Genomic DNA, 23,852 nt, shown 5'->3' with positions numbered 1-23,852 from the left:
TAATTAAAATTTCATGTGACATTTATTTTTGTTTACATTTTATTTCTGATTTAAAAACAAAATCACGAGCATAAAAATACAGCATGGAGACTTGATTCATTCATCTAAGTTGCACACAGTTTAAAAGCAGTCCACAGATTTCAGGAGCGGTATGTCTGCCTCTGAGTTTGACACCATAAAGTGGAACTGGGAGAAGCCAGGGACTTTGTTACAGGCCGCACCTTTGGAGATCAGAGAAAGAACAATATTCAATGCTACAGGTAAGATAACATTTTTACTTTTTTGTCCTTATTAAGACCCCAGTTTAATACTGGTAATAAAATGTAATCTGCAGTGCCAATGCTATTAAGCCCAATCACATCCCCTTTATTACACAGATCTCTGAAGACATCTGTGAAAGCAAATATCACAAACTGACATTAAGTCTGACTCATCCTTTTAAAGCCAAACAGGCTCTAATGTTTACTGTCAAAGTGCCAGTCATCTGAGTCAAAGCTAAGTGGCCAAACATTTTATTTATTTATTCATTACCAGGCCTAATTTCAGTGTTAAATATTTTGTTTATGATATTACTCAGCATGTCTGCGATTCCTTAAGTCATTAAATAATATTAAATTTGAATTTTTGAGAACTTTGTTGCATGTAAGCATATAAATTAAATGTATTAAATTAAATTTAAACACCACTGAATTTATATAATTTAAGTATTTTACCTTAAAAAAACATGTATTTCAATTTATTGTTCTGAATTCACCTCTGAAAATAAAATACAAAATTTATTGATGTGCAGTATGAACAGCTGAATATATATTTTTTTCAGTGTTCACAAATTCAGATCCAAAAATCCAACTTTTAGAATTTCAAAAAATAGATCGAACTTTCTAAAATTAAATAGGTAAAATTCAGATTTAAAAAAAGAAAAAATTGTGTTACCCTGCATGAGCTTAACATAAGTTTATTTAATTCAAGGTTTTAGTAATCATTAGATAACCAGATGTTGAGGAAAAAAAGGTTTAAACAATCCGGTCATCAAAGGTGTAGTTATTCATAATGTTCATACTTTTTAAATGACCTTACCTCCTGCATAATTTTGACAGATAACTTTTACACTTTTATTATTTTCAGCAGGTTGCTCTGAGTTATAATGCAAGTATAATGAAATAAAATTGAAGTAAAATGAATTTAACAAATAAAATAAAAAATCTGACAGATTTGTCATATGTTTGCTTTGAAGTTAATATATTATAGAATATCAATTTCTTTATTTATTGGATTGAAACTGATACCTGAAGACAGTCTATTGCTGTAGCAGCGTTTTGTAAAAGACTAACTATTTCTATAAAGATAGCTGGTTAAATAATTCTGGAAGTTCAGTTTACTTTAGGTTTAACTTTTTAGGTTTTAGATTAGGTCCTGTTTTAAATCCTCAAACATGCCCATATTCTATAAGTATGTGTAAACTCAGTAACCAGCAGTAGTATTTTAATGATGACCAAAAAGAAGCAGGAACCTGTTGAGATTACAGCCGCCTGTTTTATTATTCATGGAGATATTTTATGGTCAGGCACAGTTTTCACTGGACTGTGTTGTTAATGTTTTGAATACATTTCTCAGAACTTCATTGTGGAAGTTTAACATGCTGTCTGAATTATGTATAAGTGCATTTCAAATAGACTGCCCTCATTAATATATCTACAGTATGCATACACATGCTTGTCCTCATCCCCTGTACATGTGAGTGTGTGTATCAGGTGTGTGTCATAACACCTTTGGCAGTAGCTGAACAGTCTGTATTTGTGAACCTTAACACTCACCATAATGGCCTGTTGTGTTAGCACAGATGATGGCTCCAAAGAACTCTGAGTAATGCCTCTTGATTCTGGAAATGGCCGTCTTGCAGGCTGCCGAGGGATCTGCCCCGGCCCTCATCAGCTCCACGGCCAAGTAACTGTTGGCAGGATTACACGCAGTACACATGAGGCAAAACTAACGAGTGCTTTCAGGGCCACCAACCAGCATGATGATGGGGATGTGACTGAGATTATGGCATGGGATGAATGTAATGCAAACAAATCTGATGTCAAGAAACAGGGATTATATGTGATTATAAAAATAAGACTTCCAGCCTCACTCTGTGGTTTGCAAAAGAGTTGTTACGCTACTTTTTAGGAGTTCACAAGTGTGTATAATCAGCAAATGGGGAGAAATTGTAGTAATTTACCATCACCACAATGCAAATTACCTGCTCTACACAGACACTACTGGCACCATTAACTCCATTAGCCTGAGGTCAAATGTATAAAACAATGAGTGACACATTGCAATTTCCTAAAATCAACCTCTGTTGACATTGGGGATTTTTAAGTGGAAAATGTGTCAAGCTTATTTCTCAGTGAGTACCTCTGACAGGAGATGTACCATGTAAGGTGCTATTTTCCGCACAAGATAGCAAGCTAATTAGTTTGAGAAAAATGGATCTGTTAAAGGGAAGATTCAGGATATTTGGACCAACCTACACAACAGATGTATTTTAAAACAGCCTTTTTGCTGGTGATGATGTGTTACTGCTACATTTTGACAGTGAAGTCCCTGCAAAGGCAAAAAAAATTGGCACGGACACTGAATGATAAACACATTTCAGTCCACTAGTAGCAAGGTCTTCTTGAAAAACACAACCCCCAATCGTTCCAGGAAGTGACTCAGAAAACTATGATTGAAATAGACGGCCCTCAGGTGTGGTTGTGTGTGACTGTGAATGTAAAGCTGAGTGCAACTTAAAAAAAAAACAGTATGTGTGCTCCTGAAACCATCCTGGATAAATAAATCTTAAAAAATAAGCCTTCTGAGACTGGCATATTCTCACAGCCTGGAAACAAACAGCAGCTTTAGTCTCTAAAAAAATCTCGCCTCCTCTCTGCAATGTACAAATGACAGTTTTGGGGCAATGTAGTCACGCCTCCACACTTTATAATACCATTGTTACACTTGCAGCAAGAGGTTCACACCAGAAATTGGCTGTTTAAAAACTACATGTGTCACAGATATCAATATGCTCTACAACACAATCCTTCCGGCAAGGAAAAGGCCAAGAAACGGTCATATTATTATAACCCTGAATAGGAGTTGTGATCCAGACAGCATGTCTCATGGCTTTTTAAATGCATCACAGTTGGAAAAATTCTGATGGATGACTACATTTTGGATTAAGGGAGAAATCATCTCAAACAATAGGTACCTTGGCAGAAAGCGCATCATGACGTCTCCATCTCCAGTAGCGGCAGCAGCACCAGCTGAACTATCAGCATAAGCCCCTGCTCCAGCGATAGGAGAGTCCCCAACACGACTGCAAGACAAGGTTTAAACATACACCACTGTTACATGTACACTCATTTTAGGTAGCATATTTAAAATACTGAATGCTTATGTCTCTTTTGAGAGTGGACTTTGAGTTTAGATGATGACACAAATCTACATACCCTGGAACTTTGTGTTTTAGTCCATTGGTCGATGTACCAGCAGCCACGTGGCCATCTTCATCAAGAGCAAGCATCCCTGGTGCCAAAACAAAGGAAGAGATACTGTACTGAATTCAATTTTTTAATTTAACTGAATTTCCCCTCAGGGGGAAATTCAATTTTTTCACTCTTTTGTCATTAACACACAGGTCCGAAAGACACACACATGCACAAACAGGACCTATACATGCACAAAGTGGAGAGATGTCACAGTGAGGGGGCTGCCTTTGTCAGGCGCCCCGAGTGGATGGGGGGTTCGGTGCCTTGCTCAAGGGCACCTCTCCAGTCACCAGTCCACGCTCTATATTTGGTCCGGACAGGGACTTGAACCGGCAACCCTCCTGTTCCCACCCCAAGTCCCTATGGACTGAGCTACTGCTCAAGGGGGAAATGGGGGGAAAGCTTTCTGGGGCGCAGCCGCCAGAGGGGCCCATTGATGCCAAAAATAATTATATTAAACACATTTTAATTTGAAACAAAATATTCACCATTACTTAAGAAAACCACTTGATTAAAATCAGTAAATTAATTTTTTTGTGCGCAGCTGTTGTAAAAAAAAAAAAAAAGAATGCCATATGATCTGATAAAAAATGATCTAAACTAGGAGAGAGAGCATGCACATGCACTGAATTAAATAAAGCAGATTTGGTGAGGGCCCATTCACTAGACGTTTTCAGGGGTCCAGCCCTTTCTGCGACTGAAATGTCAGCCACCACCAGTGCATCCTAGTAGCCAAATAAAAGTCAGCAAAGTTATTTAACCCCTTTAAAACCTGAGCAAATTGTCTTTTAAAAACATGGGAAGAAGCCCCCCAAAAATTTGAAAGAAACTAGTAAAAAGAGAAAAATTTGTAAAAATAAATACAAAATTTAGAAAAAGCAAACAAACAAGAGAATAACCTGGAAGAATGCTAAAAAAAATTATATTAATTCTGTAACATAATTTTAAATAATTTTCTAAATCTTATAATTGTTTTATAATTTGTCGGACATTTCTTTCCAAGTTGCTCATTGCCTTTTTCCCCATGTTTTTGAAAGACATCACACCAGTTTGCTCAGGGTTCAAAGGTTTAAATACTTGCGAAAGGCGTCTGAAAGCAGCAAAAGAAAAGTGATGTCGCTCCAGGTTTCAAAGGGTTAAACATGAGGCCATCACATGAGGTAGTGCTTATGCTACTGACGGTTTTTAGTGAGCATAACACTAAATTCCTCGGGACTCCAGGTACCTTTATCAGTACACAAGTCCAGCTCAGACCACATTAAAAATGGGGCAGGTAAGGGTACAGCTTGTGCAAATGTTTTAAAACCGGTTTGATTTTAAGCCAAACACCAGACCATTGTACCAAATTTAACCACGAGGTCTTGCACTTGACTTAGCAGCACTCCTGAGGGCAGCCACGACTTTTTTCTCCCGCAGGTTTACGTTACCTCGTCTGTTCTCTGAACTTAAACACATCATGCACCGTGCGTATCTTTCCCTGTCCCATATCTACTGAAATTTGATCTCCTTCATGTTGACCCTCGGCTCTGCAGTACATTGCACACGGCCTGTCAGACAACGGTGGCTCTGTTGGCCAGTTTTGTAACGTAATAATCACGTTGTCATTTTGCTTATTGATAATGCAATAAAAGTTGGATTAAGCGTTGTCACCCTGTTGCACAGGTTGCAGATGTAGACTACTTTCTGATTTTATGCTTAACCGGTATTTGTCATTAATACAGTCCACACCAAGAATGTGTGGACTGTGGTAATGACAAATAGCGGTTCAGCTGGTTGCATAAAATCAAAGCAGTTAAAGCTTTTACACTGGATCAGCAAAACCTGAAATCCACTTGAGTGTAGGCAGGTAAAAATACCAATAATTAGTCGTTACTTTTTCTCTAGATTTGATCTTTTAGACAGAAATAAAAACTCAAGACCTCAAAACTGAACCATTCCCTGCTCCCCTTTTCTTCAATAGGTCTGTTTATGTTCCTTTTTGCCACATTATTCTCCTAAACTCTCTCATCCATGTCTAGATTTAATGAAGTGCTTAAATACTAAACGGTATAAAATGCCAGAGGAGAACTGACTGTGTTAACAGATAAAACCTACCTATGGTGTCATGGGAGTGTATATTGGCACGCTGCGCCCTCCTGTTCCGTAGCAGTGTAGCCTTGGGCTTATAGGGTCCACAGTACTTGGAAGGATCTGGCATTACATTCTTTTGACAGGAAAGACAACAACATCACCGTTTGCATAATTTCATAATCCTTGGACTTAATTATTGTAATAACACACAGGCCAGACGTGGTAAATTGCAGCCATTTGCTTTGATTTGCTGTCATGTAATGAAATAAAACTATTAGCACTATTGTCACCAAGAGCTTTGGCACTTAATAATAAACAGTAGGGAGTCTTGCTCCATTGGGACTCGCTCTAGTATCTTATTTCCAGTGACTGAACCATTAAAGGAACAAAACATCCGAGTTTAAATTCCTGCTGCAGCCAGAATGTGTCCTTCAGCAGTCAAATCCCATGTTTTATTGAGACCGACAACCTACTGTACCTGAGGGTAGTGTAGTTTGAGAAAAGGTTTCCCTGTCTCTCTACCTCAAGGTGTCTTCTCTGCTCTTATGAGGGGCTGAGAGTACCAGCCTGACCTGCAGGGAGGTGTGAAAAGTTCATGCTGCTCCTTTGATGTTACATGTTAGAGGGATACTGCTAGAAAATGTCAGATTTTGAGTTTAAGTGAGCAGTCACGAAACGCGGGCATGAAAGGTAAACTAAATGTTAAAACAGAGGTCTTCTCATACAGAACGTGAATCTGTATCAGCATTACCTTTTTACCCAGCTGCCATCATGCCATAAATAAACCAAAGTTGGGATCAACTAGTCTGCTTTATGAAAGTGCCTGTGCATTATTCATAAAGCAAAGTCTGTAATATTCCATTTCATGATGGTGGAGGTAAAACCCTTGAAAACAGTCTCTTCAATTATAAAACATTTAGGTTCAGTTGTTCTCCTGTTACCTCAACAACAACCTGAACTTTTAAACAAAAAAGACTGCCACATTTAATGTATGGTGTTTTAGTTAGGTATGCCAGTAATATTGGCATATCATTGGTATCACCGATATTGGCTTTAAAAATGAAATATTGCTGATAAAATCAGAAAGTATTGTATTGCATATATCCATCTGCTGATGGGCCATCTTGATAAGAGTATGCATGCATAATATGATGTTAATTCCGCAACAGAAGAGACTTGATGATCACTACAATTAGGTGGGGAAAAAGTGGATATATCGGTATCGGTTATTGGTCAAATGAGTTGTTACATATCGGGTATCGACAAAAAATACAATATTGTGCATCCCTAGTATTAGTGTTAGATTTGGCCTTGTGCTATTTGTCAGTATTTCCTGCTAAATCTTTTCTATACCTCTTCACCAAGTCTATAACAAATTTTGGTGAATGCAGAGGTGGGAGTAAGTCACATATGTGCAAGTCTCAAGCAAGTCCAGGTTACTGTGGTGATAATCAAGCAAGTCAAGTCAAGTCCCTGCTGTAAGTCAAGCAAGACCAGGGTTTTCCACACATTCATCTATTTGTGGCAGCTCGTCTCAAAAAAGCATTCGCAGCAACATATTTTATTTATTTTTGGAGGTGGACCATTCACTCAGCAGAACGCCAGGTGCAGTGAAAGTGAAACTGCTCGTCAATTAGGGCTGCAAGTAAGGATTATTTTCATTGTCGACTAATCTGTCGATTATTTCTTCGATTAGTCATCTGTCTCTCCCAAACCCCAAAATTATGTCATCTACCGTCTTGTTTCGTACTCACGGGTTTTAGTTCACCGTCACAGGAGAGTGTGTAAAGCTGCCAATATTTGAACGTAAGAAGCTGCAGTAAGAGTATTTTGGGGTACTTTTATAGTACTTTTCTATGAAAAATAACTCAAACTGATAAGTCGACTACTAAAATAGTCACTGATTATTTTAATAGTTGATTAGTCATCGATTAGTTGACTAATAGTTGCAGCCCTATCGTCAATTCATAGAAAAATAGAATGCTCTCTTTCTTAGAACAACTCCGCTCTCATTTAGGTGTTACCTTATGTTTTTCCATCCTATTTTAAATTAAATGGGCTTGCAAATTGCAACACCGCTCTCGCCCTGCTTCTCACATAAATGGCCAATAAGTTCCGCAACCTGACCCGACCTGTTGTCTGTAAATCCTATGATAACTATGCGCTGCTCAAATAATTTGGTCAGGCAGCACATTTAAAGTGATCATTTTGGGACATTTCATACATATGAAACTAAGTTAATATATTTTAAAACGAAGGTAATTCAGAAAATACAATTCCAATGAATATTTTTTGCTTATTCTCACAATATTGAGCTTTAACGTGCCTGGTAGCAACGCACCTGAATGAAGCTGCTCTCATATTCCGGCTGGTGCAGAGGACAGAGCACACACAAAATCAGCAGTCAGAGGATTAAAAGGTTAAAACATTAAATTATTATTTTCATTTTATTTTAATATATTTGTTATCCAACCTGCATGTTCTTTGTTTCGCTCAGAACCAAACCAGGATATAAAATTATGAAAAAATACCACCTGCAAATCATCTTTTTTGCGGCTTACCCACCAGGTACCCGACCTGATGCAGGGCTCTGACTCGAGTCCCCCACCTCTGAGTAAATATAAATGATTTATTGGCACGAACAGTTTGGCAAAACTTGGGCGCTGGAAGTATCTTTGCCTCTTCCTCAACCACTGTCAAGATAACCTTGAATAAGGCACTTAACTCCTATGTTTGCAGTGAAGCAGATCAGTGGCCATCAGTAGAGGTCCTTGTACTGGACAGCCCCAAGTGTAAAATGGTGTAAATTGGATCAATAGGACGCTGCACACTCTCTCTGGAACAATAACAGCTGACTTAAAAGGAAAAAGAAATCTTATTCTGGAGATTTAGGGGCGTTATTGAGGAAGTGAACAGGTTCGTTTTAAAGAACAGCAACACCCCGGCGCTGTAGGGCATCACCTCTACCTCAAAAGCTGACTTTTTTATGAACTCCTTTAGTATGCCTGTCAGTTTTTCCCCTTATTATCAATCTTTTAGAGGCAGCATGCCTGTAGCCAACACAAGTGAGAAAAACACACACACACTCTAATACATACACACACCTTTCGATAATTAGGTTGGCAGTTGCCCTTCAGCCACTGTGAGAAAATATTCACAGATGTGTTGGTAGTCAGGTCTTCTGCGATGAAGCCCATGTTTTCAGCAAACACAGACGCTATAAAGAGAGAAGTAATACTTTCAGGTCAAGTTACACATTCTAGTCCACACTGACCTTGGGTTATAAGAAAACAAAGGGTCACAAACAAAGGAGGGGCTGGAGGCAATCTCATCTCATTTGGGCTTGTAGCTTTGGCGCATGATGGAGGACGTCTTACAACGCTGCTGTTTTGAAAAGCAGTGACCTTATGCTTCCAATAAGAATGATGTTTCAATTGATGGAGAGATGAATATTTGATTTAATGAATTGAATCTCACTGAAGGAAAAAAAAAAACATTTTTCTTTTGACATATGAACCATATTATTTAATTTACAAGTCACTTATGACTGTCGAATGAAAAGTTTCAATAGTGGCCTTCACTTTTGTTTAAATTACTTGCAAAGATGTGCTCCTCTATTCAATTACCGCCCTCACGTACAAACTGAAGGGACGCTCTTATTTATGTGTCCTTTCTGGGCACTGTTCATCATTTTACATATGGTGAGAGTGTTATATGTGGCTCTGACCCATGCCTTCATCACTAACTGCGGATGTTGGTGATTGAGTGCCTAAGATGTTTTGGCCGTCTGATGAAAATAACTAATGCAAATTCAAATACCAAACTGTCTCTTTAAAACACACTTCATTCACTCTCTTTAAAGCTGCACATATTAAAAAAAAAACTTGGGATGGCACTTTATATTAAGGTAAACATATTCACTATTAACTTGCTGCTTATTTGCATGCATATAATGAGCATATTGGCTCTTTACTAATCATTATAAAGCATGTAAAGACCTCACTTTAGAATGGGGGACATATTCTTGGTTAGAAAGACTTGCAGTGAGACCTGGACCCTATTGTCCAGTTTGTGTGTCTACTAGGAACATTTTTGAAATTGGCCCAGTACTGAGAGAGAGAGTACTGCAGCTGCAGAGGCAAAACAAGCTGCAATATGATCCTTACATGCACTTGTGCACCGTCAATTTACATCCATGACGAGTGCTTGTTTTTGCCCCTAACAGGCGCAGTGTCTGATAACATTACGGCAAGGACCCTGCAGAGAAATTACAGAAAAATTTTTTCGTACCATTTGCTAGTACGTGGGCCTGTGTGATACGTTCTTGAGAATCTGACAGACAGACAACCTGAAAACACAATGTGTCTGGCTACAGGTATCGCTGGCGCAGACAAAATAAAAAGTATATGTATGCTAATAAGCAGCTATTCAATGGTAAATCTGAATTTTCAAGTAAAGATTTAAAAATGTTAAGATTATCTCTTTCAATATTAACCATGATTTTTTTTCACAGAAACTTTTGTGAACATTAATCCACACGTACCTGACTCTCCCACCAGCAGTGTGTGCTCAGTGTGCTCCATCACAGCTCTCGCTACTCCAATGGCATTCTTGATTCTTCTCAGGTCTGCAACTGCGCCCACCTCCATGGTATCTCTGGTGACAGAGAATACACAGAAAATCAACACTAGACACAATTAGTCACTGTTTAAAGGTAACCTGACCTCTGGTATCTCTTCCATATTGTGGATGAGTTTAGCTAATAAGCACACTGAGTCAAGCCTATAAATTTCTACTCAGGCTGACGTCAAAATACCCAGCGTGTGATATTTGCTAATTACACAGAGAAATACAGAAAAATAGCACCCCCTTTACTGTGTGATGCAATTTACTCGAAATGCCTTGTGATTAATAGTAAATCTGTTAAAGCTGGGAGGCTGGAGTTTGTTGTGGTGATGTAATGAATTGCATCATAGTAAGGTATCTCTAATATTTATACCCCACAACAACTTTAAGTTTCCATGTTGCCATAAAGTTGAGTTGAATTCACCAAGATGTAATATAAAAACAATAACATAATACTTTCAACAAGGTTCCCATGGTCATGGAATTTAACTCACATTTTCCAGGCCTGGAAAAGTCATGGAATTAATAAAAGTCATTGAACGTGTTGGAAAAGTCGTGGAATTTTGTTTTGTGTAATGAAATTGTTACAGTAATCTTCCATGGATTACCTTCGACGTAACGTAACGTAACGTAACGTAACGTAACGTAACGTAACGTAACGTAACGACTAATTTATTTTCTGTAGCTGTCTCTCCCTCCATATATGCCAGCTGGTTGAAATTTCTATGTTTGAAAAATGTTGGGCAAGTGGGGCAAGATTTGTATTGTCATTACTATTATTATTTTCTATTATCTGACTGCAGACAAATTTTTTCTGTACCATCTAAACCCCTTGGATATGTTTATAGCTTGGGTTTTCGTAGAACCATGTGACCATGGCGAGGTGTCAAATGTCAATATTTCTCCACCAAACAGGAAGTGGTTTGTAACTCCAGCCTACATGGTCCAATCTGCCCCAAACTTCAAATGTTTAATGATACTCCAGACCCAAAGTAAACCACATGCACATTAGGTGTCACGGTGATTGCGCCACCTACTGGCAACAGGAAGTAAGACTTGTCAGACAATTAACTTTTGATCGTGGACACAGGAAGTGGTACAAAGTGTGAAATTGGTCATTCCAACGCCCATACTCTATGAAGGATATACCATCTCACTCCTTTGTGCAGGGTCTGACTTTCATAGAAATGGACAGCCCTGCCATTTGACTTGAAAAGTCATGGCAAAGGTTTTGAAATTTTGTCCCTGAAAACGTGGGAACCCTGTTTCAAGTTTTACAGAGCTCATATTTATTGCAGGGATGTTCTATTGGATTACATTAAACTGTGCAGGTGTTTTCATTCTTGTCATACTATGTCTGCTCATGATAGCAGCTGTATTTCTCATGCAGCTATATTGGATTGTGTGTGGGAGACTATTCTCTTCCCACCATCAATGTATTCATGACTAACCAAAATAAAAAAGTCAATTTTCCTGCAAAATAGAAGAAGGAGCATGCCGCGGAGTAACAACAAACCAAACAGCATGCTGCTTGCCTTTTGTGTGTCACTGTGAGCTGACATTTGCCTCCCACGATAACTTCTGAGTGTGTAAATGTTTGTAGCTAAGGACTTGATAACGGGCAAGCTTTCAGATCCTAATGAGAATCTTAATTAGTGCTTTATTAAAGGACGGCCGGCTGGAAAGGTCAACCAGTAATAGCTGTAAATGTTAAAGATGCACAGACAGCACCAGCACAAATTGTAATGGTAACAGTATGACAGCTGCAGGTGTCTAATGAGAGTGATCATTTTTAATTAAATACGGGTCGTTTCTGTTCATTTATGGACATTTTATGCTTATATTTTCTCAATTTGAAGGAATTTAGAGTGAGAGCATTGCTGGAGATTAAAGCTGTTTACTTGCTACAAACATAAGATTTTTTTATTTTGTCTTCCACAGCTGCATTTATGTTGCACATCTGGCAGCTAGATAAAAACAAAACAGCTGTTAAACTCCAATAGCCTACATACATTTTCCATGTTACCAATCTTCTGCTTAATCAACTGCTTCAATATGCTACATTACAAATATCCTTTACAATCTCATTCCCTATTTTTTTTTACTTTCAATAAAAGTGCTTTTTATTGACCACGTTTTACCCGTTCATAATCATGGCATCCAGCGTGGTCTCTCCAGTCTCATCTGGGCTCCCTCCGTAACCGACAGAACCATCACACTGCTCTATTTCACAGCGGGCACATCCCTTCTCCACTGCATCCAACGCTGAGCCACCGGACTGCAGGGCGCTCCATGCTACAGGATGGAACACAACACAGAGAGACATTCGGTATTATGATACACAACAAGACACACATTACACCCTGGATAAGAGGTAAACACCCACCACCAGTCAAATGATATTACAGTGACTTTGGCCATGCTGTTGTATTCCACAAAATATTTGGCAGCTTAAAGGGACAGGTCACCCCCAAAATCAAAAATACTTATTTTTCCTCTTACCTGTAGTGCTATTTATCATCCTAGACTGTTTTGGTGTGAGTTGCCGAGTGCTGGAGATGTCTGCCTTCTCTCAAATATAATGCAACAAGATGACACTCAGCTTGTGGTGGTCAAAGCAAGCATCAAAAAATATAATGTAAAGCAATGCCTCTGTCCAAAAAAGTCATTAGCCGATTACTCATGATAATTTACAGACCTTGTTGTAAGCAGTTTCAAATAGGAACTATTTTCTTTTTACCGAACTACACTTGCTAACTGTACTGCACAGAAGGAAGAGTGCATCTACTCATGCACAAGAGGCTTTTGACAGTGAGATCTAAACATTAATTGTGTCCTCCTCTGCTGAGCTGTAACGTTAGCTAGCTCAGAGGTGCTAGGTGAGCTCGCAGTAGATGTACGCTTCCTACTGTGCAGTGTAACAGTTGGTGGGTGCTGTTCTTTTGATTTGTTTTCACTTCATGATCAGAAAAAAATCTCAAATTTAAATTCCCATATAGCATCCCAGGATATCAGTGGTTTCAGAGTTCATTCATTTTCTGTAACCGCTTATCCTCTTAATAACTTTATTTATATAGCACCTTTCAAAAACGAGTTACAAGGTGCTGTACAACAGAGATAAAACATATCACATACAATACAATTGCCAGCATAAAAAAACACCAAGAGAAATAAAATTGGCCTTAAAAAATTAACTTAAAAACACCCATCCCCAACAAAGTAAACATACAGTACAGCAATAATAAAACAGGATTAAGAGAAGGCCAATCGATAAAAGTGAGTCTTTAGAAAAGATTTAAAAGAATCCACTGAGCTTGCCTGCCTGAGATCGCCGGGCAGGGAGTTCCACAGCTGCGGAGCACGGACAGCGAAGGCCCGGTCACCTTTTGTGATAAGAAGGGACCTTGGGACCATAAGCAAAGCTGAGCCAGCGGATCTCAGGCAGCGTTCAGGTTTGTAGGGTAAAAGCAAGTCACGGATATAGGCAGGAGCCTGACCGTTTAAGGCTTTAAAAACAAGTAGTAAAATCTTAAAATCAATTCTAAAACTCACAGGCAGCCAGTGGAGAGCAGCAAGGGTTGGAGAGATGTGGTCACTTCTCTTTGTACCTGTTAAAAGCCTGGCAGCAGCATTCTGAATAAGTTGCAGTCGACGGATGTTTCCCTTGCTAATCCCAGAGTACAGAGCATTACAGTAATCAAGTCTTGAGGAGATAAAAGCATGGACAACCTTCTCCAAGTCAGTGGAAGAGAGGAACGGTCGGATTCTTGCTAATTGTCTCAGCTGCCCAAAACATGATTGTACTACCTTCGTTATCTGTGAATCAAAAGATAGTTCTGAGTCAAGGATGACACCAAGATTTCGAGCCTCTTTCTGGATGCTAAAAGTAGAGGGGAGACTTTCAGGATTGCAGGTGCTGGAGCTAGATGGGGTGAAGATGATAACCTCTGTTTTTGACTCGTTTAGTTGGAGAAAGTTGTTAGACATCCATGTTTTTATATCTGTCAGGCATGAGAGAGCATGGGAAACATCTGAAGAGCCAGGTTTCAGTGGTACATATAACTGTGTGTCATCCGCGTATAGATGAAAATTTATGTTGTGCCTTTGAATAATTCTTCCCAGGGGTAACATGTAAATGGAAAAAAGGAGGGGCCCCAAAATTGACCCCTGGGGGACCCCACACAAAAGGGGAGCATGGGAGGAACAGGCATCACCAAGAGACACCGTGAAGGACCTGTTTGACAAATATGACTTAAACCACTCAAGTGCCACACCACTGATGCCAATAAGGTGTTCCAGACGGCTAATTAAGATGTTGTGGTCCACCGTATCAAAGGCTGAGCTAAGATCAAGTAAAATTAAAATTGAGCAGAGCCCTGAGTCAGCCGCAAGCAGCAAGTCATTTGTGACCTTAATAAGAGCAGTCTCAGTACTGTGTTGGGAGCGAAAGCCTGATTGGAACTTCTCAAACAAGTCATTATTGACTAAAAAAGCAATCAGCTGTGAAGCGACGACTTTTTCTAAAACCTTTGATAAAAATGGCAACTTTGAGATCGGTCTAAAATTGTTTAAAACTGAGGCATCCAGAGTGGGCTTTTTTAAAAGTGGATAGACCAAGGCATGTTTAAAACAGGATGGAAAAATGCCAATTGACAGAGAAAGGTTAACAATGGCTAAAACATCAGGACCAACCATCTGAAACACAGATTTTAAAAACCAAGTGGGCAAGCAGTCAGAGAGGCAGGTGGAAGATCTTGAGGCTGAGACTATGCGCTCCAGAGAGGACAAGGAGATTTTGTTGAAATTAGTTAAAGGAAAGTGGAGGTGTGAGTCAGTGTCAGCTTCTTTAAGGATTGTGCCAAACTGCTGTCGAATCTGCATGACCTTATTTACAAAATGGAGAAGAAATTCTTCACATTTCTCTGGGGAGGGGTCAGGAGACAGGCTGGGTGCAGGCCGAGTCACAGAATAGATCGTATTAAAAAGTACTCTGGGATTATGGCCCTGGCTAGCAATCAGGTTAGCAAAGTAGGTGTTTCTGGCCATTTTGACAGCATGCTGATAGGAAGACATGAGTCCTTTAAGGGAGGCAAGGGAGCCAATGTGCTTGTCCTGTTTCCATTTCCGCTCTGCCTTTCTGCACTGTCTCTTTAAAAGTCTAAGATCTTCACTCAACCATGGGCATGGAGAGGGAGTCTTCATTTTATATCTTACGGGTGCAATAGAGTCTAAAATAGTAGTGCAGGAGTTATTAAAATTACTGACCAATGCATCTACAGAGAGAGGGAGCTGAGGATGGTTACTGAGGGCATCACGCATTGAAGAAAAAGCATGGCAGAAAGTTGGAGCAGAGAGTGAGCTAAGGGGACAAGAGCGGATTTGTGAGCCCTCTTAGGGGTCACAGGAAGGCTGGATCCTATCCAGCTGACATTAGGCAAGAGGCAGAGTACACCCTGGACAGGTCGCCAGACTATCACAGGGCTGACACATGGAGACACAACCATTCATGCTCACATTCACATCTCCGGCCAAGTTAGTCACCAGTTAATCGAACCAAGAACCCTCTTGCTGCGAGGCGACAATGCTGACCACTGCACCACCTTGCCGCCCACTGTATCACAGTAATACACATAAATACACAAAACCACACTACAGTTCACTTCAGACATTACAAAACAAGGAAACAGTGCAACAAAGTTATCATTCCTATTACATTCAGTGTTCGACTTGGGCACACTGAGGTTTAGAAACCATACTCTGATGTAACAGGTTGACAGAATGAGGAACAAAGGAGTTCCTCAACCTGTTCAGTCGAGCCTGTAAGACTCTAAATCTTCTTTGTGATGGCGAAAGCTGCTATTTTTCAAATAAAGTTTGACAGGCATCAGATGTAATATTACCTGCCAGAGACAACAGTCTTTTAGTATACATGGTAAAAGGACTGCATTTGCTTCTTAGTCTTTCAGCCACTCAAAGTGCTTTTAGACTGAGTCACACACACAGTCACACACTGGTGGCCAAGGCGACCATACAAGGTGCCACCTGCTACTCAGCAACCATTCACAAGCTCTCACACACCAATGGAACGGCCATCAGGAGCAATTTGGGGTTCGATATCTTGCCCAAGGATAATCTGACATGCAGACTGGAGGAGACGGGGATCGAAGTGCTTCCAATTAGTGGATCACCCGTTCTGTCTCCGGAGCCACACGTTGAAAACTCGGTTCATTTAAGTTCAGTAGAAACAAAGAAAATAGTTCCTATGTGAAACTGCTCACAACAAGGTCTGTGGTTTATCTTGAATAAGTTGGGTCATGATTCCGGGAAAGAGACATTGCTGTTTTTAAATGTATTTTTAGGCACTTTAAGCACCACAAGCTGAGTGCCATCTAGTTCAATTACATTTGAGAGAAGGCAGACATCTTTACGGCTGACATCTCCAATGCACGGCAACTCACTCCTAAACAATCTAGACTGATAAATAAGACACAATTTTATTTATCCCTTGATAACCATGCAATATAAAAAGATGGTAAGGTACACGATAACAAAAGTAGTTGACAGTAAGGTGCAAAATGGTGCGAAGAAGCACTACAGGTAAGAGGAAGTACATGTATTTTTGAGTTTGGAGTGAACTGTCCCTTTAACTTCATCGTGGGAGAAGTAAGATAAGGTCACTTATAACCAACCATGCTGAGAAAGTAAGTTTGTGTCCTGTTCTGAGAAAACTTTTCTGTGACACAATTTACATCTTGTTTTCAAGCATTTTTGACACCTAATATAAAATGATGTGACACCACAAACATTTTTGCAAACTAGATATTGCTTAGGTTTAGTTCAGTATGTTCTATACTATAAATCTGTTTTGAATTGGGGTTTCAAAAAGTAATCTTATCCTGTATATACTAAACAAAAATAATGCTTTTCTGGGAGAGTGTGATTTTTAATCATGTTGAATATGTTGGGGAAATAATTAAATAAATCAAATCTATTCATCAAATTAACATATCTGGGCAGATGAGTTAAAGGTTCAGATGTTGCACAGGATGACCAGTGCCATGGATCCCTAATAAACAGGGAGTGTGGGCTGACAAGCATTTGGTCACTGATCCCCCAAGTGCCCATGGGGGATCAAAATACCAACTGGTAGCACTGTCACCAGCTTGCCACCAAATTCTCAGACCATCACACTGTGTTCAGCAGGATCCTGCCACAAATTCCTCCTCCTATCATTTCTGATTTATCCATCTTTAAATTCTGTCCGTCTACCATCTTTGCTAAGTGCTCTTGTCTCGGGATATAATTCTTTTTTTTTTTTAATATATCAAACTCAGCATTACAATCCTTTCCACTTAGAAAATGCAGCAGAATGGAAGAGGAGATTAGCCTGCTATTGTCAGCTGCTTCTGTAAGCCCCCTAAGGAAAAGAGATCTGCATGGGCAGATCAATGGTAGGGGCTTCACAGACTACACTTTTAAATATCTACCCACAGAACAGATAGCTGGGTACATTTTTCATTTTCACACCCACCTCTGGGAGAAGAGGTGATGTACATCTGATAAATTAAAGGGTATCCATCTATCAAATGGTGAGATGTTTTGAGTTAACTTTAATCACCTGCAGGTTTTGATGTGTTGCTTGAGATGTTTTGAACACCGTTTCTATCATATTTTTTTTGGGGGGGGGGGGGTTTGAGCTTTGTGCACCTGGTGGAAATCCACTTGACAGATAAGTCACAAGCAATGCTGAAATATTTTCAATTTCAATTTGAACATGTCCAATGTATCATCCTGAAGGAAATCAAATAGAGTTAGGGCAGACCTGGCAATGGCAGTTATGAAGCCTAGTGGGTTCTGCCCATTTCCTATCCCCATCTTGGGCTCTGACGGTTGTACATAGTTGTACCGTTAAGCTGCAGTGGAGTCACAGGGATACAAAAAGCACTTTATAATAGTGTGAGGGGGGAAATCCTGAAAATACTTATAGTTATGGAGCCTGCCAGGGACTGCACTCCAACGTATACAACACACACTCACTCTGTCCGCTTTCGTGATGGAAAATAGTCATAGAGTTCAATCAGTAAGGGTGTAAATTAGATAAAAAATAAATATTTCAGTATTTTTTATTGTCATTTAATCTGCAGGTCTTTTTCTTTATTATTTAATTGATCGTTTGGTCTTTAAGATGGCAGGAATTATGGAAAAATACCCTCTAAATCCAAAGGAGATATCTTAAATGTCCAAAACCTGGAGAGATTACTATCACATATGACAGAGACAAGCTCATTTTAGAAGCTATAAGCAGAGAATAGCTGATATATTTAATTTATAAGTGACAGAAACAAACCATAAATGAAAATATTTCCGTGTGGCTTGACTAATTGTTTCAGATCTAACAACAGAACATTTAATCAGAATTCTAATCAGGAATTAAATGTTTTAAATAAGCAAACATCGCCTTTTAAGCCCAGTGAATTTATTAATAATTATTATTATTAAAGAGTCCATCATTATACTGTTTGTTGTAATACAGCAATGTGTCTTTTGAGTTACACTGTTAAAGGAAACCGGTCCAAACATAACAAACAAAATTTAACAACTGGATGCATGACACCTACAAGACTGATAGCGACAAATTAGAGGGATACAGATCAGCTGAAAGAGGGACTGTGACTTCAAAAATTCTTGGAGACAGTCTCCATGGAGGGAGCTGCATCTAATTTTTAAGTTTTTAATGAGAAACAACAATTGTGGACAGTCATACTGGACACAGTTAATGAAATACCTGCTTTGCCTAGAATCTTGAGACATACTCTAGAAGCAACATGAATGGTGCATGTTCCCTTATGTATTACTCTAGTGGATAAATGGCTTGAGCTGTATTCTCAAGGCACACCTGTATTTATATCTGTGCACAATAGCCACTCTTACCACAACATAAATGTTTCTTTATTTACTAAAATCAAATAACAATTAACAACTATCCATTACTCACAAAATATTTCTTACAAAATGATTCAAGAATTCATTTTAAACTTTTTAAAATTACATAAAAGCACCAGTTACACATCCATTTAAAAGGGAAATAATGTAAGATCATGTGATGTGTCACACATTATTAATTCCCACGTCATCAGCAACAAATAGGTTTTCCTGTGACTTTCTTTTTATTAAATTAAATTATCTTTTTAGGAAGAGTTTGCCTCTTTGCACAACATACTGATACAGTAAATTAAAAATTCACTCAAAACTTTTTGTATAGGCTCAGTTTAATATTGCAATAATAATGTGCGGTCATCACAAAATCCCACGGCACACCTGGATCTGCATCGCGGCACACCATTTGAGAACCACTGCTCTACACTCATCTCACTAAGCTATGCATAATCCCTTTTTTCTTTTTATTCTATTTGACTTTATTTCAATTTTCACCTTTTTTTTGTCCTTTTTGCTCTCACACTGCATAGACATCTTTGCTGGTTTGTGAGTTAAATATGTTGTTTCCTTTTTTTATATATTTGTTAAGAAAATCAATAAAAGTTCCAGTAAAAATTAAATAAAGAGTCCATCACTTATTCATTTAGTCAGTACAACTAGACCTACCAGAACACCACTATTCAATTACATCTTTAGCATGGTGATTAATCTATTAGTTTGCAAAATTACAGTGTGCACAGCTATGACTATATGCTCCTAAATTCAGTTATAACACTATATAGCTACTGCTCTGCAACTGACACCCCTGTTAGACATGTAGCTGTTATTTAAGAATTTAAAGCAGATGCATTTCACAGCGCACAGAGCAGACTATATCCCAGAATAACAAATCTTATCAGACAGTCAGCAGGAGGGCAGATAATAGACAACCTCTGCTTCTCTCTCAAATGTCATGGCTCACCTTGTAATGCTCTCCCTGCAAAGTTAAATAATTGCACTTGGTGTGTTTACATCCTTATGAAATGGCTTGAATAATGTATTTGTTGTTAGACTCTCTGGCTCAGTAATCTGCACTGTGAGAGTTATTCAGGCATGAATAAAATCTTTATTGTGACGGCTACTTTTCAGAAAAACAGAGACAGAAATAAAGATATTGTTTTGCAGTGGGAGCACAAGCAGGCTACGTGACCAAACTCACGTTAATGTTATCATCTTCACATTAAATAGGAGAGTAACCTTTATTAGTATTATAGAGTTTGTTATGACTGACCTGATCTGTCTCCGTGATTAATATGTTGGCGTTTAAAACAATAAAAATAAATAACCAACATCCTCAAATATATTTTTGTGGCACTGTATTTGTATGTCTGCAGATTTCGGCAATGATGTCACATGACTGAACTCGAGACTGAGTTAAACTTTTGGAGTATTTCCATGTAAACAAGCAGGATAAACAAAGTACTATGTAACCTACCTGCAGCCGCTGCATTCTTGAATGGCCAGGTATTGATAACGACAGGCAGAGATGCATGTCCAAGAGGAAACAGTAACGTTAATAAAGTATAAATCAGGAGCGATACAAACATGTTGTCCTGACGCAACGATACATGAACATGCACACAGAGGACTGCTAACGTCATTTCCTATTCATTGCTATATTTCACGTCCCGATGAGTACGTATTAACCTTAGCAGTCAGAGCATATTATTTTAATATGTTTAAAACGAGAAACCGCTACTCGGTTTAGTGAAAAGTTACAGTTCACTTCCTTATTGTGTCACGTGATTGGTGGGCGCGTGCCACGTTCATACTTAAAGGGACAGTACAACTACTTCGGGACACACGCATATCAGAGCCTACATGTATAATTTTAAAAAAGTATTTCACTGCTGGAAATGGTCTTTTCATACAACTAGAAAGTAGAAAGACGCAGTTCGTTTTAAAACTGGTGCTACATAACCAGAGAAAACAGAGGAAACAGAGCTTTGGCGGTTCCTTTTGCCCTAAGAGGTAGAAACCTACAATTACCAGAATGCTTTGCAGCACCAGCTCGCAGGTGTTGGTTGATGAAGAAGAAGTTTGGCCGTTATTCCAATGGAAACAACATGGCGGGCGGCTGGTAATACAACAAACAATTTTGAATTACGGTTAATGGTGAGGAAAATATGCTTCCGAAAACATTGTAGGCGAGAAATAGGCAACCGCGGTTACAGAATCTTGGTCTATATTTTATTAGTACTGCTTAGTTGTACTGTTTGATATTTTTTCAGCCCCCCTGTACAGTACAGGAAGCGGTATGGCAGCCATTTCCAGTTCCTCCACCTAATTTTGGACTGTTTAGGGCGTTTGGACAAAAAATAAGTTGGTACAGAACCCGGAAAATTGGTTCTCAGCTGAAACCAAAAAAATAGCAGGTTTTTCTTTAGCATTTCATCTCAAATATATGTTTCTGAAGACATTTTACAAAGCTAGTAACACAACAAGTATTCCCGACCAGGTGATGTGACATTTAGAGTGTGCTCAATCAGTGCACCTGGCTCATCACTGAAAACATTACCCTGCCATTTCCATGACAACTTGTAACTGCCAGAACAAAACTAGACTATTGCCAAGAAAAACCAGCAGGCTACAGAACTGCTAACCACACCCTCTAGTGTTATAAAAGCAAAATATCCCCCTAAAAAAGGGCAGTAACTTTATTAACTTTTATTTTTAGTTACTATTAAGGCATACAATTATTCTGTGTAAGGAATTACTGTATAAAAGCTGCATTGTATGGATGACTAAGCTAGCTATGCTAATCAGACAGAAAATGTGGGAATAATGGAGACAAATTTCATACTGAGACAGGTTCCCCCTGTTAGCGAACAAGAGTAACCCATACCCCCTTTACACCAGCCTGCATTTCCACCAATTTTAGCAGTACCATTTTAACCAAGGATGTGTCATCAACAGAAGCCACTGCACAATGCACAACTGAAGTAAAGAATAGAAGCAAAACCATGGATCACATTGATTACCTGCAGACTTTTGTTTTATTGATACAGATAAGAAGACACCCAAAGTGGAGGAACCAGGGATCCTAGGGCCGGCTGCACGGAGCGGAGGGAAGACGTCCCTGCCACTACCCCACCGCCTAGAGATGTTCTTACATTCAAGGGGCGAAAGATCTGTGAAAAGTGGCTCCCAGCTGATGACCCTGCGGCTGGCCCGCTGTCTCCGGCGGAGGTGTGACAGGCAGACATGCCTTGCAGGTAACAAACACCTGTGCTTGCATCAAAGTCTTACCCAAAAAACAAGGATGGCTCAACGACTAATGAGACTACCGCACACTCTTTTTTTTTGTTTTTTTTTTAAAGATATTTTTTGGCCATTTTGCCTGTATTGGACAGGACAGGTAAGCGTGAAGGGGGAGAGAGAGAGAGAGAGGGGGGATGACATGCAGCAAAGGGCCATAGGCTGGATTTGAACCCGGGCTGCTGCAGCAACAGCCCTGCACATGGAGCGCCCTCCCCGTCACCAAGCCACCGGCGCCCCTGCACACTCTTTTTTTTTTTTTTTTTAATCTCTCCCTTGACTTCTCCATTGTTGCCCTCTCCATCCTCTCTATTCGACCTGTAGAATATGACACCTCTCCATCCTCTCTATTCGACCTGTAGAATATGACACGCCCACTGATGTCATTACCGTTCACACTTCAGGTCAACAGAAACCTGCTATTTTTTGGTTCCAGCTGAGAACTGACTTTTGGAGTTCTGAACCAATTTCTTTTTTTCGTCTAAATGTTTAAATGGTTCAAAATTTGGTGCGGGAACTGGAACAGAACCAGTTCCATATAAGTGGAAAAGAGGCACCAGAGGGGGCCCATTAGTGATTTCAATAGCCCCCAATCATTAGTAACATGGTGGTGAATTTTTAACTTTACTCAGCAAATACTTTCAGCTATGGAGATGGAGCACATTTAAGTCCCACCCCCACCGGAGGGGAAAACAATTCATCGCTCTCCACTGATTTTGTATTGCGTGAAGGTGCCTACTTGTCATTACCATATGCTGGCAAGCAACACAAAATACCTAAAAGCTGCTCTGTGGTGGGATGCACTATCAACATGGTAAAACATCCATAACTAAGTTTTTACAAGCTGCTGTACCAAAAGACTGAGCTTTTAAGCAACAAGATGTGAGGCATCAGCAGGAAGATATGGAAAAACTGTGAGATCCTGACACTCTATATGCCTACATGCAGCAAGTGTTTTGCTGATTTCTCCAGACAAACTGTGGAGGCTGATTATTTGAGGCTTTTGATCTTTGTTAGCTTAAATGATGAAAACTAGTGAAAATATGGTGTAAATATTGAAGTCAATACTGGCCACTCAGTGGGACCATTTCTCCAAATAAGCATGGTAAGGAGAAGGGACACTGAGTTGGCTGACTATATTATGTTGGTCAGTGTAACTCTCCCTCTCCGGTACTCATTAGGTACTAAAATAATTCTATGACATGCTGATGTCCAGTGTTTTTAGTGAGCTACAGGCATTTTGTTAGTGTTTCAGTCCCTGGTTGGATATTGTGCTGCCAATAGTTTTCCCCTCCGGTGGGCGTGGTTTTCATAGTATGATTCGTTGCACTCCATCTCTATTTAAGCGGTCTAGTGTTCACTATAATGCCAAATGTTACGCTGAATGTCAGCATGTTAACAGTTAAC

The 23,852-nt window shown here is 39.4% G+C and overlaps 1 protein-coding gene across 2 annotated transcripts; it reads right to left on the bottom strand.

Annotated features, from left to right (window-relative positions):
* Nucleotides 1-3: 3 nt before the first annotated feature.
* aga (aspartylglucosaminidase) lies at nucleotides 4-20,943 on the bottom strand. 2 transcript variants are annotated; one of them, XM_050042655.1, is made up of 10 exons: nucleotides 20,623-20,943; nucleotides 12,353-12,506; nucleotides 10,129-10,241; nucleotides 8,690-8,802; nucleotides 7,927-7,953; nucleotides 5,610-5,718; nucleotides 3,477-3,552; nucleotides 3,236-3,343; nucleotides 1,815-1,948; nucleotides 4-221 (listed from the first exon to the last, which is right to left on the bottom strand). In XM_050042655.1, exons 1-10 carry the CDS (start codon nucleotides 20,786-20,788, stop codon nucleotides 121-123), a joined length of 1,101 nt encoding a protein of 366 aa, XP_049898612.1. In that variant the 5' UTR covers nucleotides 20,789-20,943; the 3' UTR covers nucleotides 4-120. The 2 variants fall into 2 exon arrangements, with proteins under 2 accessions (XP_049898612.1, XP_049898613.1); XM_050042656.1 differs by lacking the exon at nucleotides 7,927-7,953 and having other exon boundaries at nucleotides 20,623-20,942.
* Nucleotides 20,944-23,852: the final 2,909 nt, after the last annotated feature.

This window comes from Epinephelus moara, chromosome 4, assembly GCF_006386435.1.
Source record: "Epinephelus moara isolate mb chromosome 4, YSFRI_EMoa_1.0, whole genome shotgun sequence".
Classification (NCBI taxonomy): Eukaryota; Metazoa; Chordata; class Actinopteri; order Perciformes; family Serranidae; genus Epinephelus; species Epinephelus moara.
This window is presented reverse-complemented; position numbering and strand designations above follow the sequence as displayed.

Coding starts and splice junctions, on each gene's coding strand:
- aga (XM_050042655.1), bottom strand. CDS start 20,788: ATGACGTTAGCAGTCCTCTGTGTGCATGTTCATGTATCGTTGCGTCAG. Junction 12,507..20,622: donor CAAGAATGCAGCGGCTGCAG/GTAGGTTACATA, acceptor TCCATCCTGTAG/CATGGAGCGCCCTGCAGTCC. Junction 5,719..7,926: donor ATGAGAGCAGCTTCATTCAG/GTGCGTTGCTAC, acceptor TCCTGTCAAAAG/AATGTAATGCCAGATCCTTC.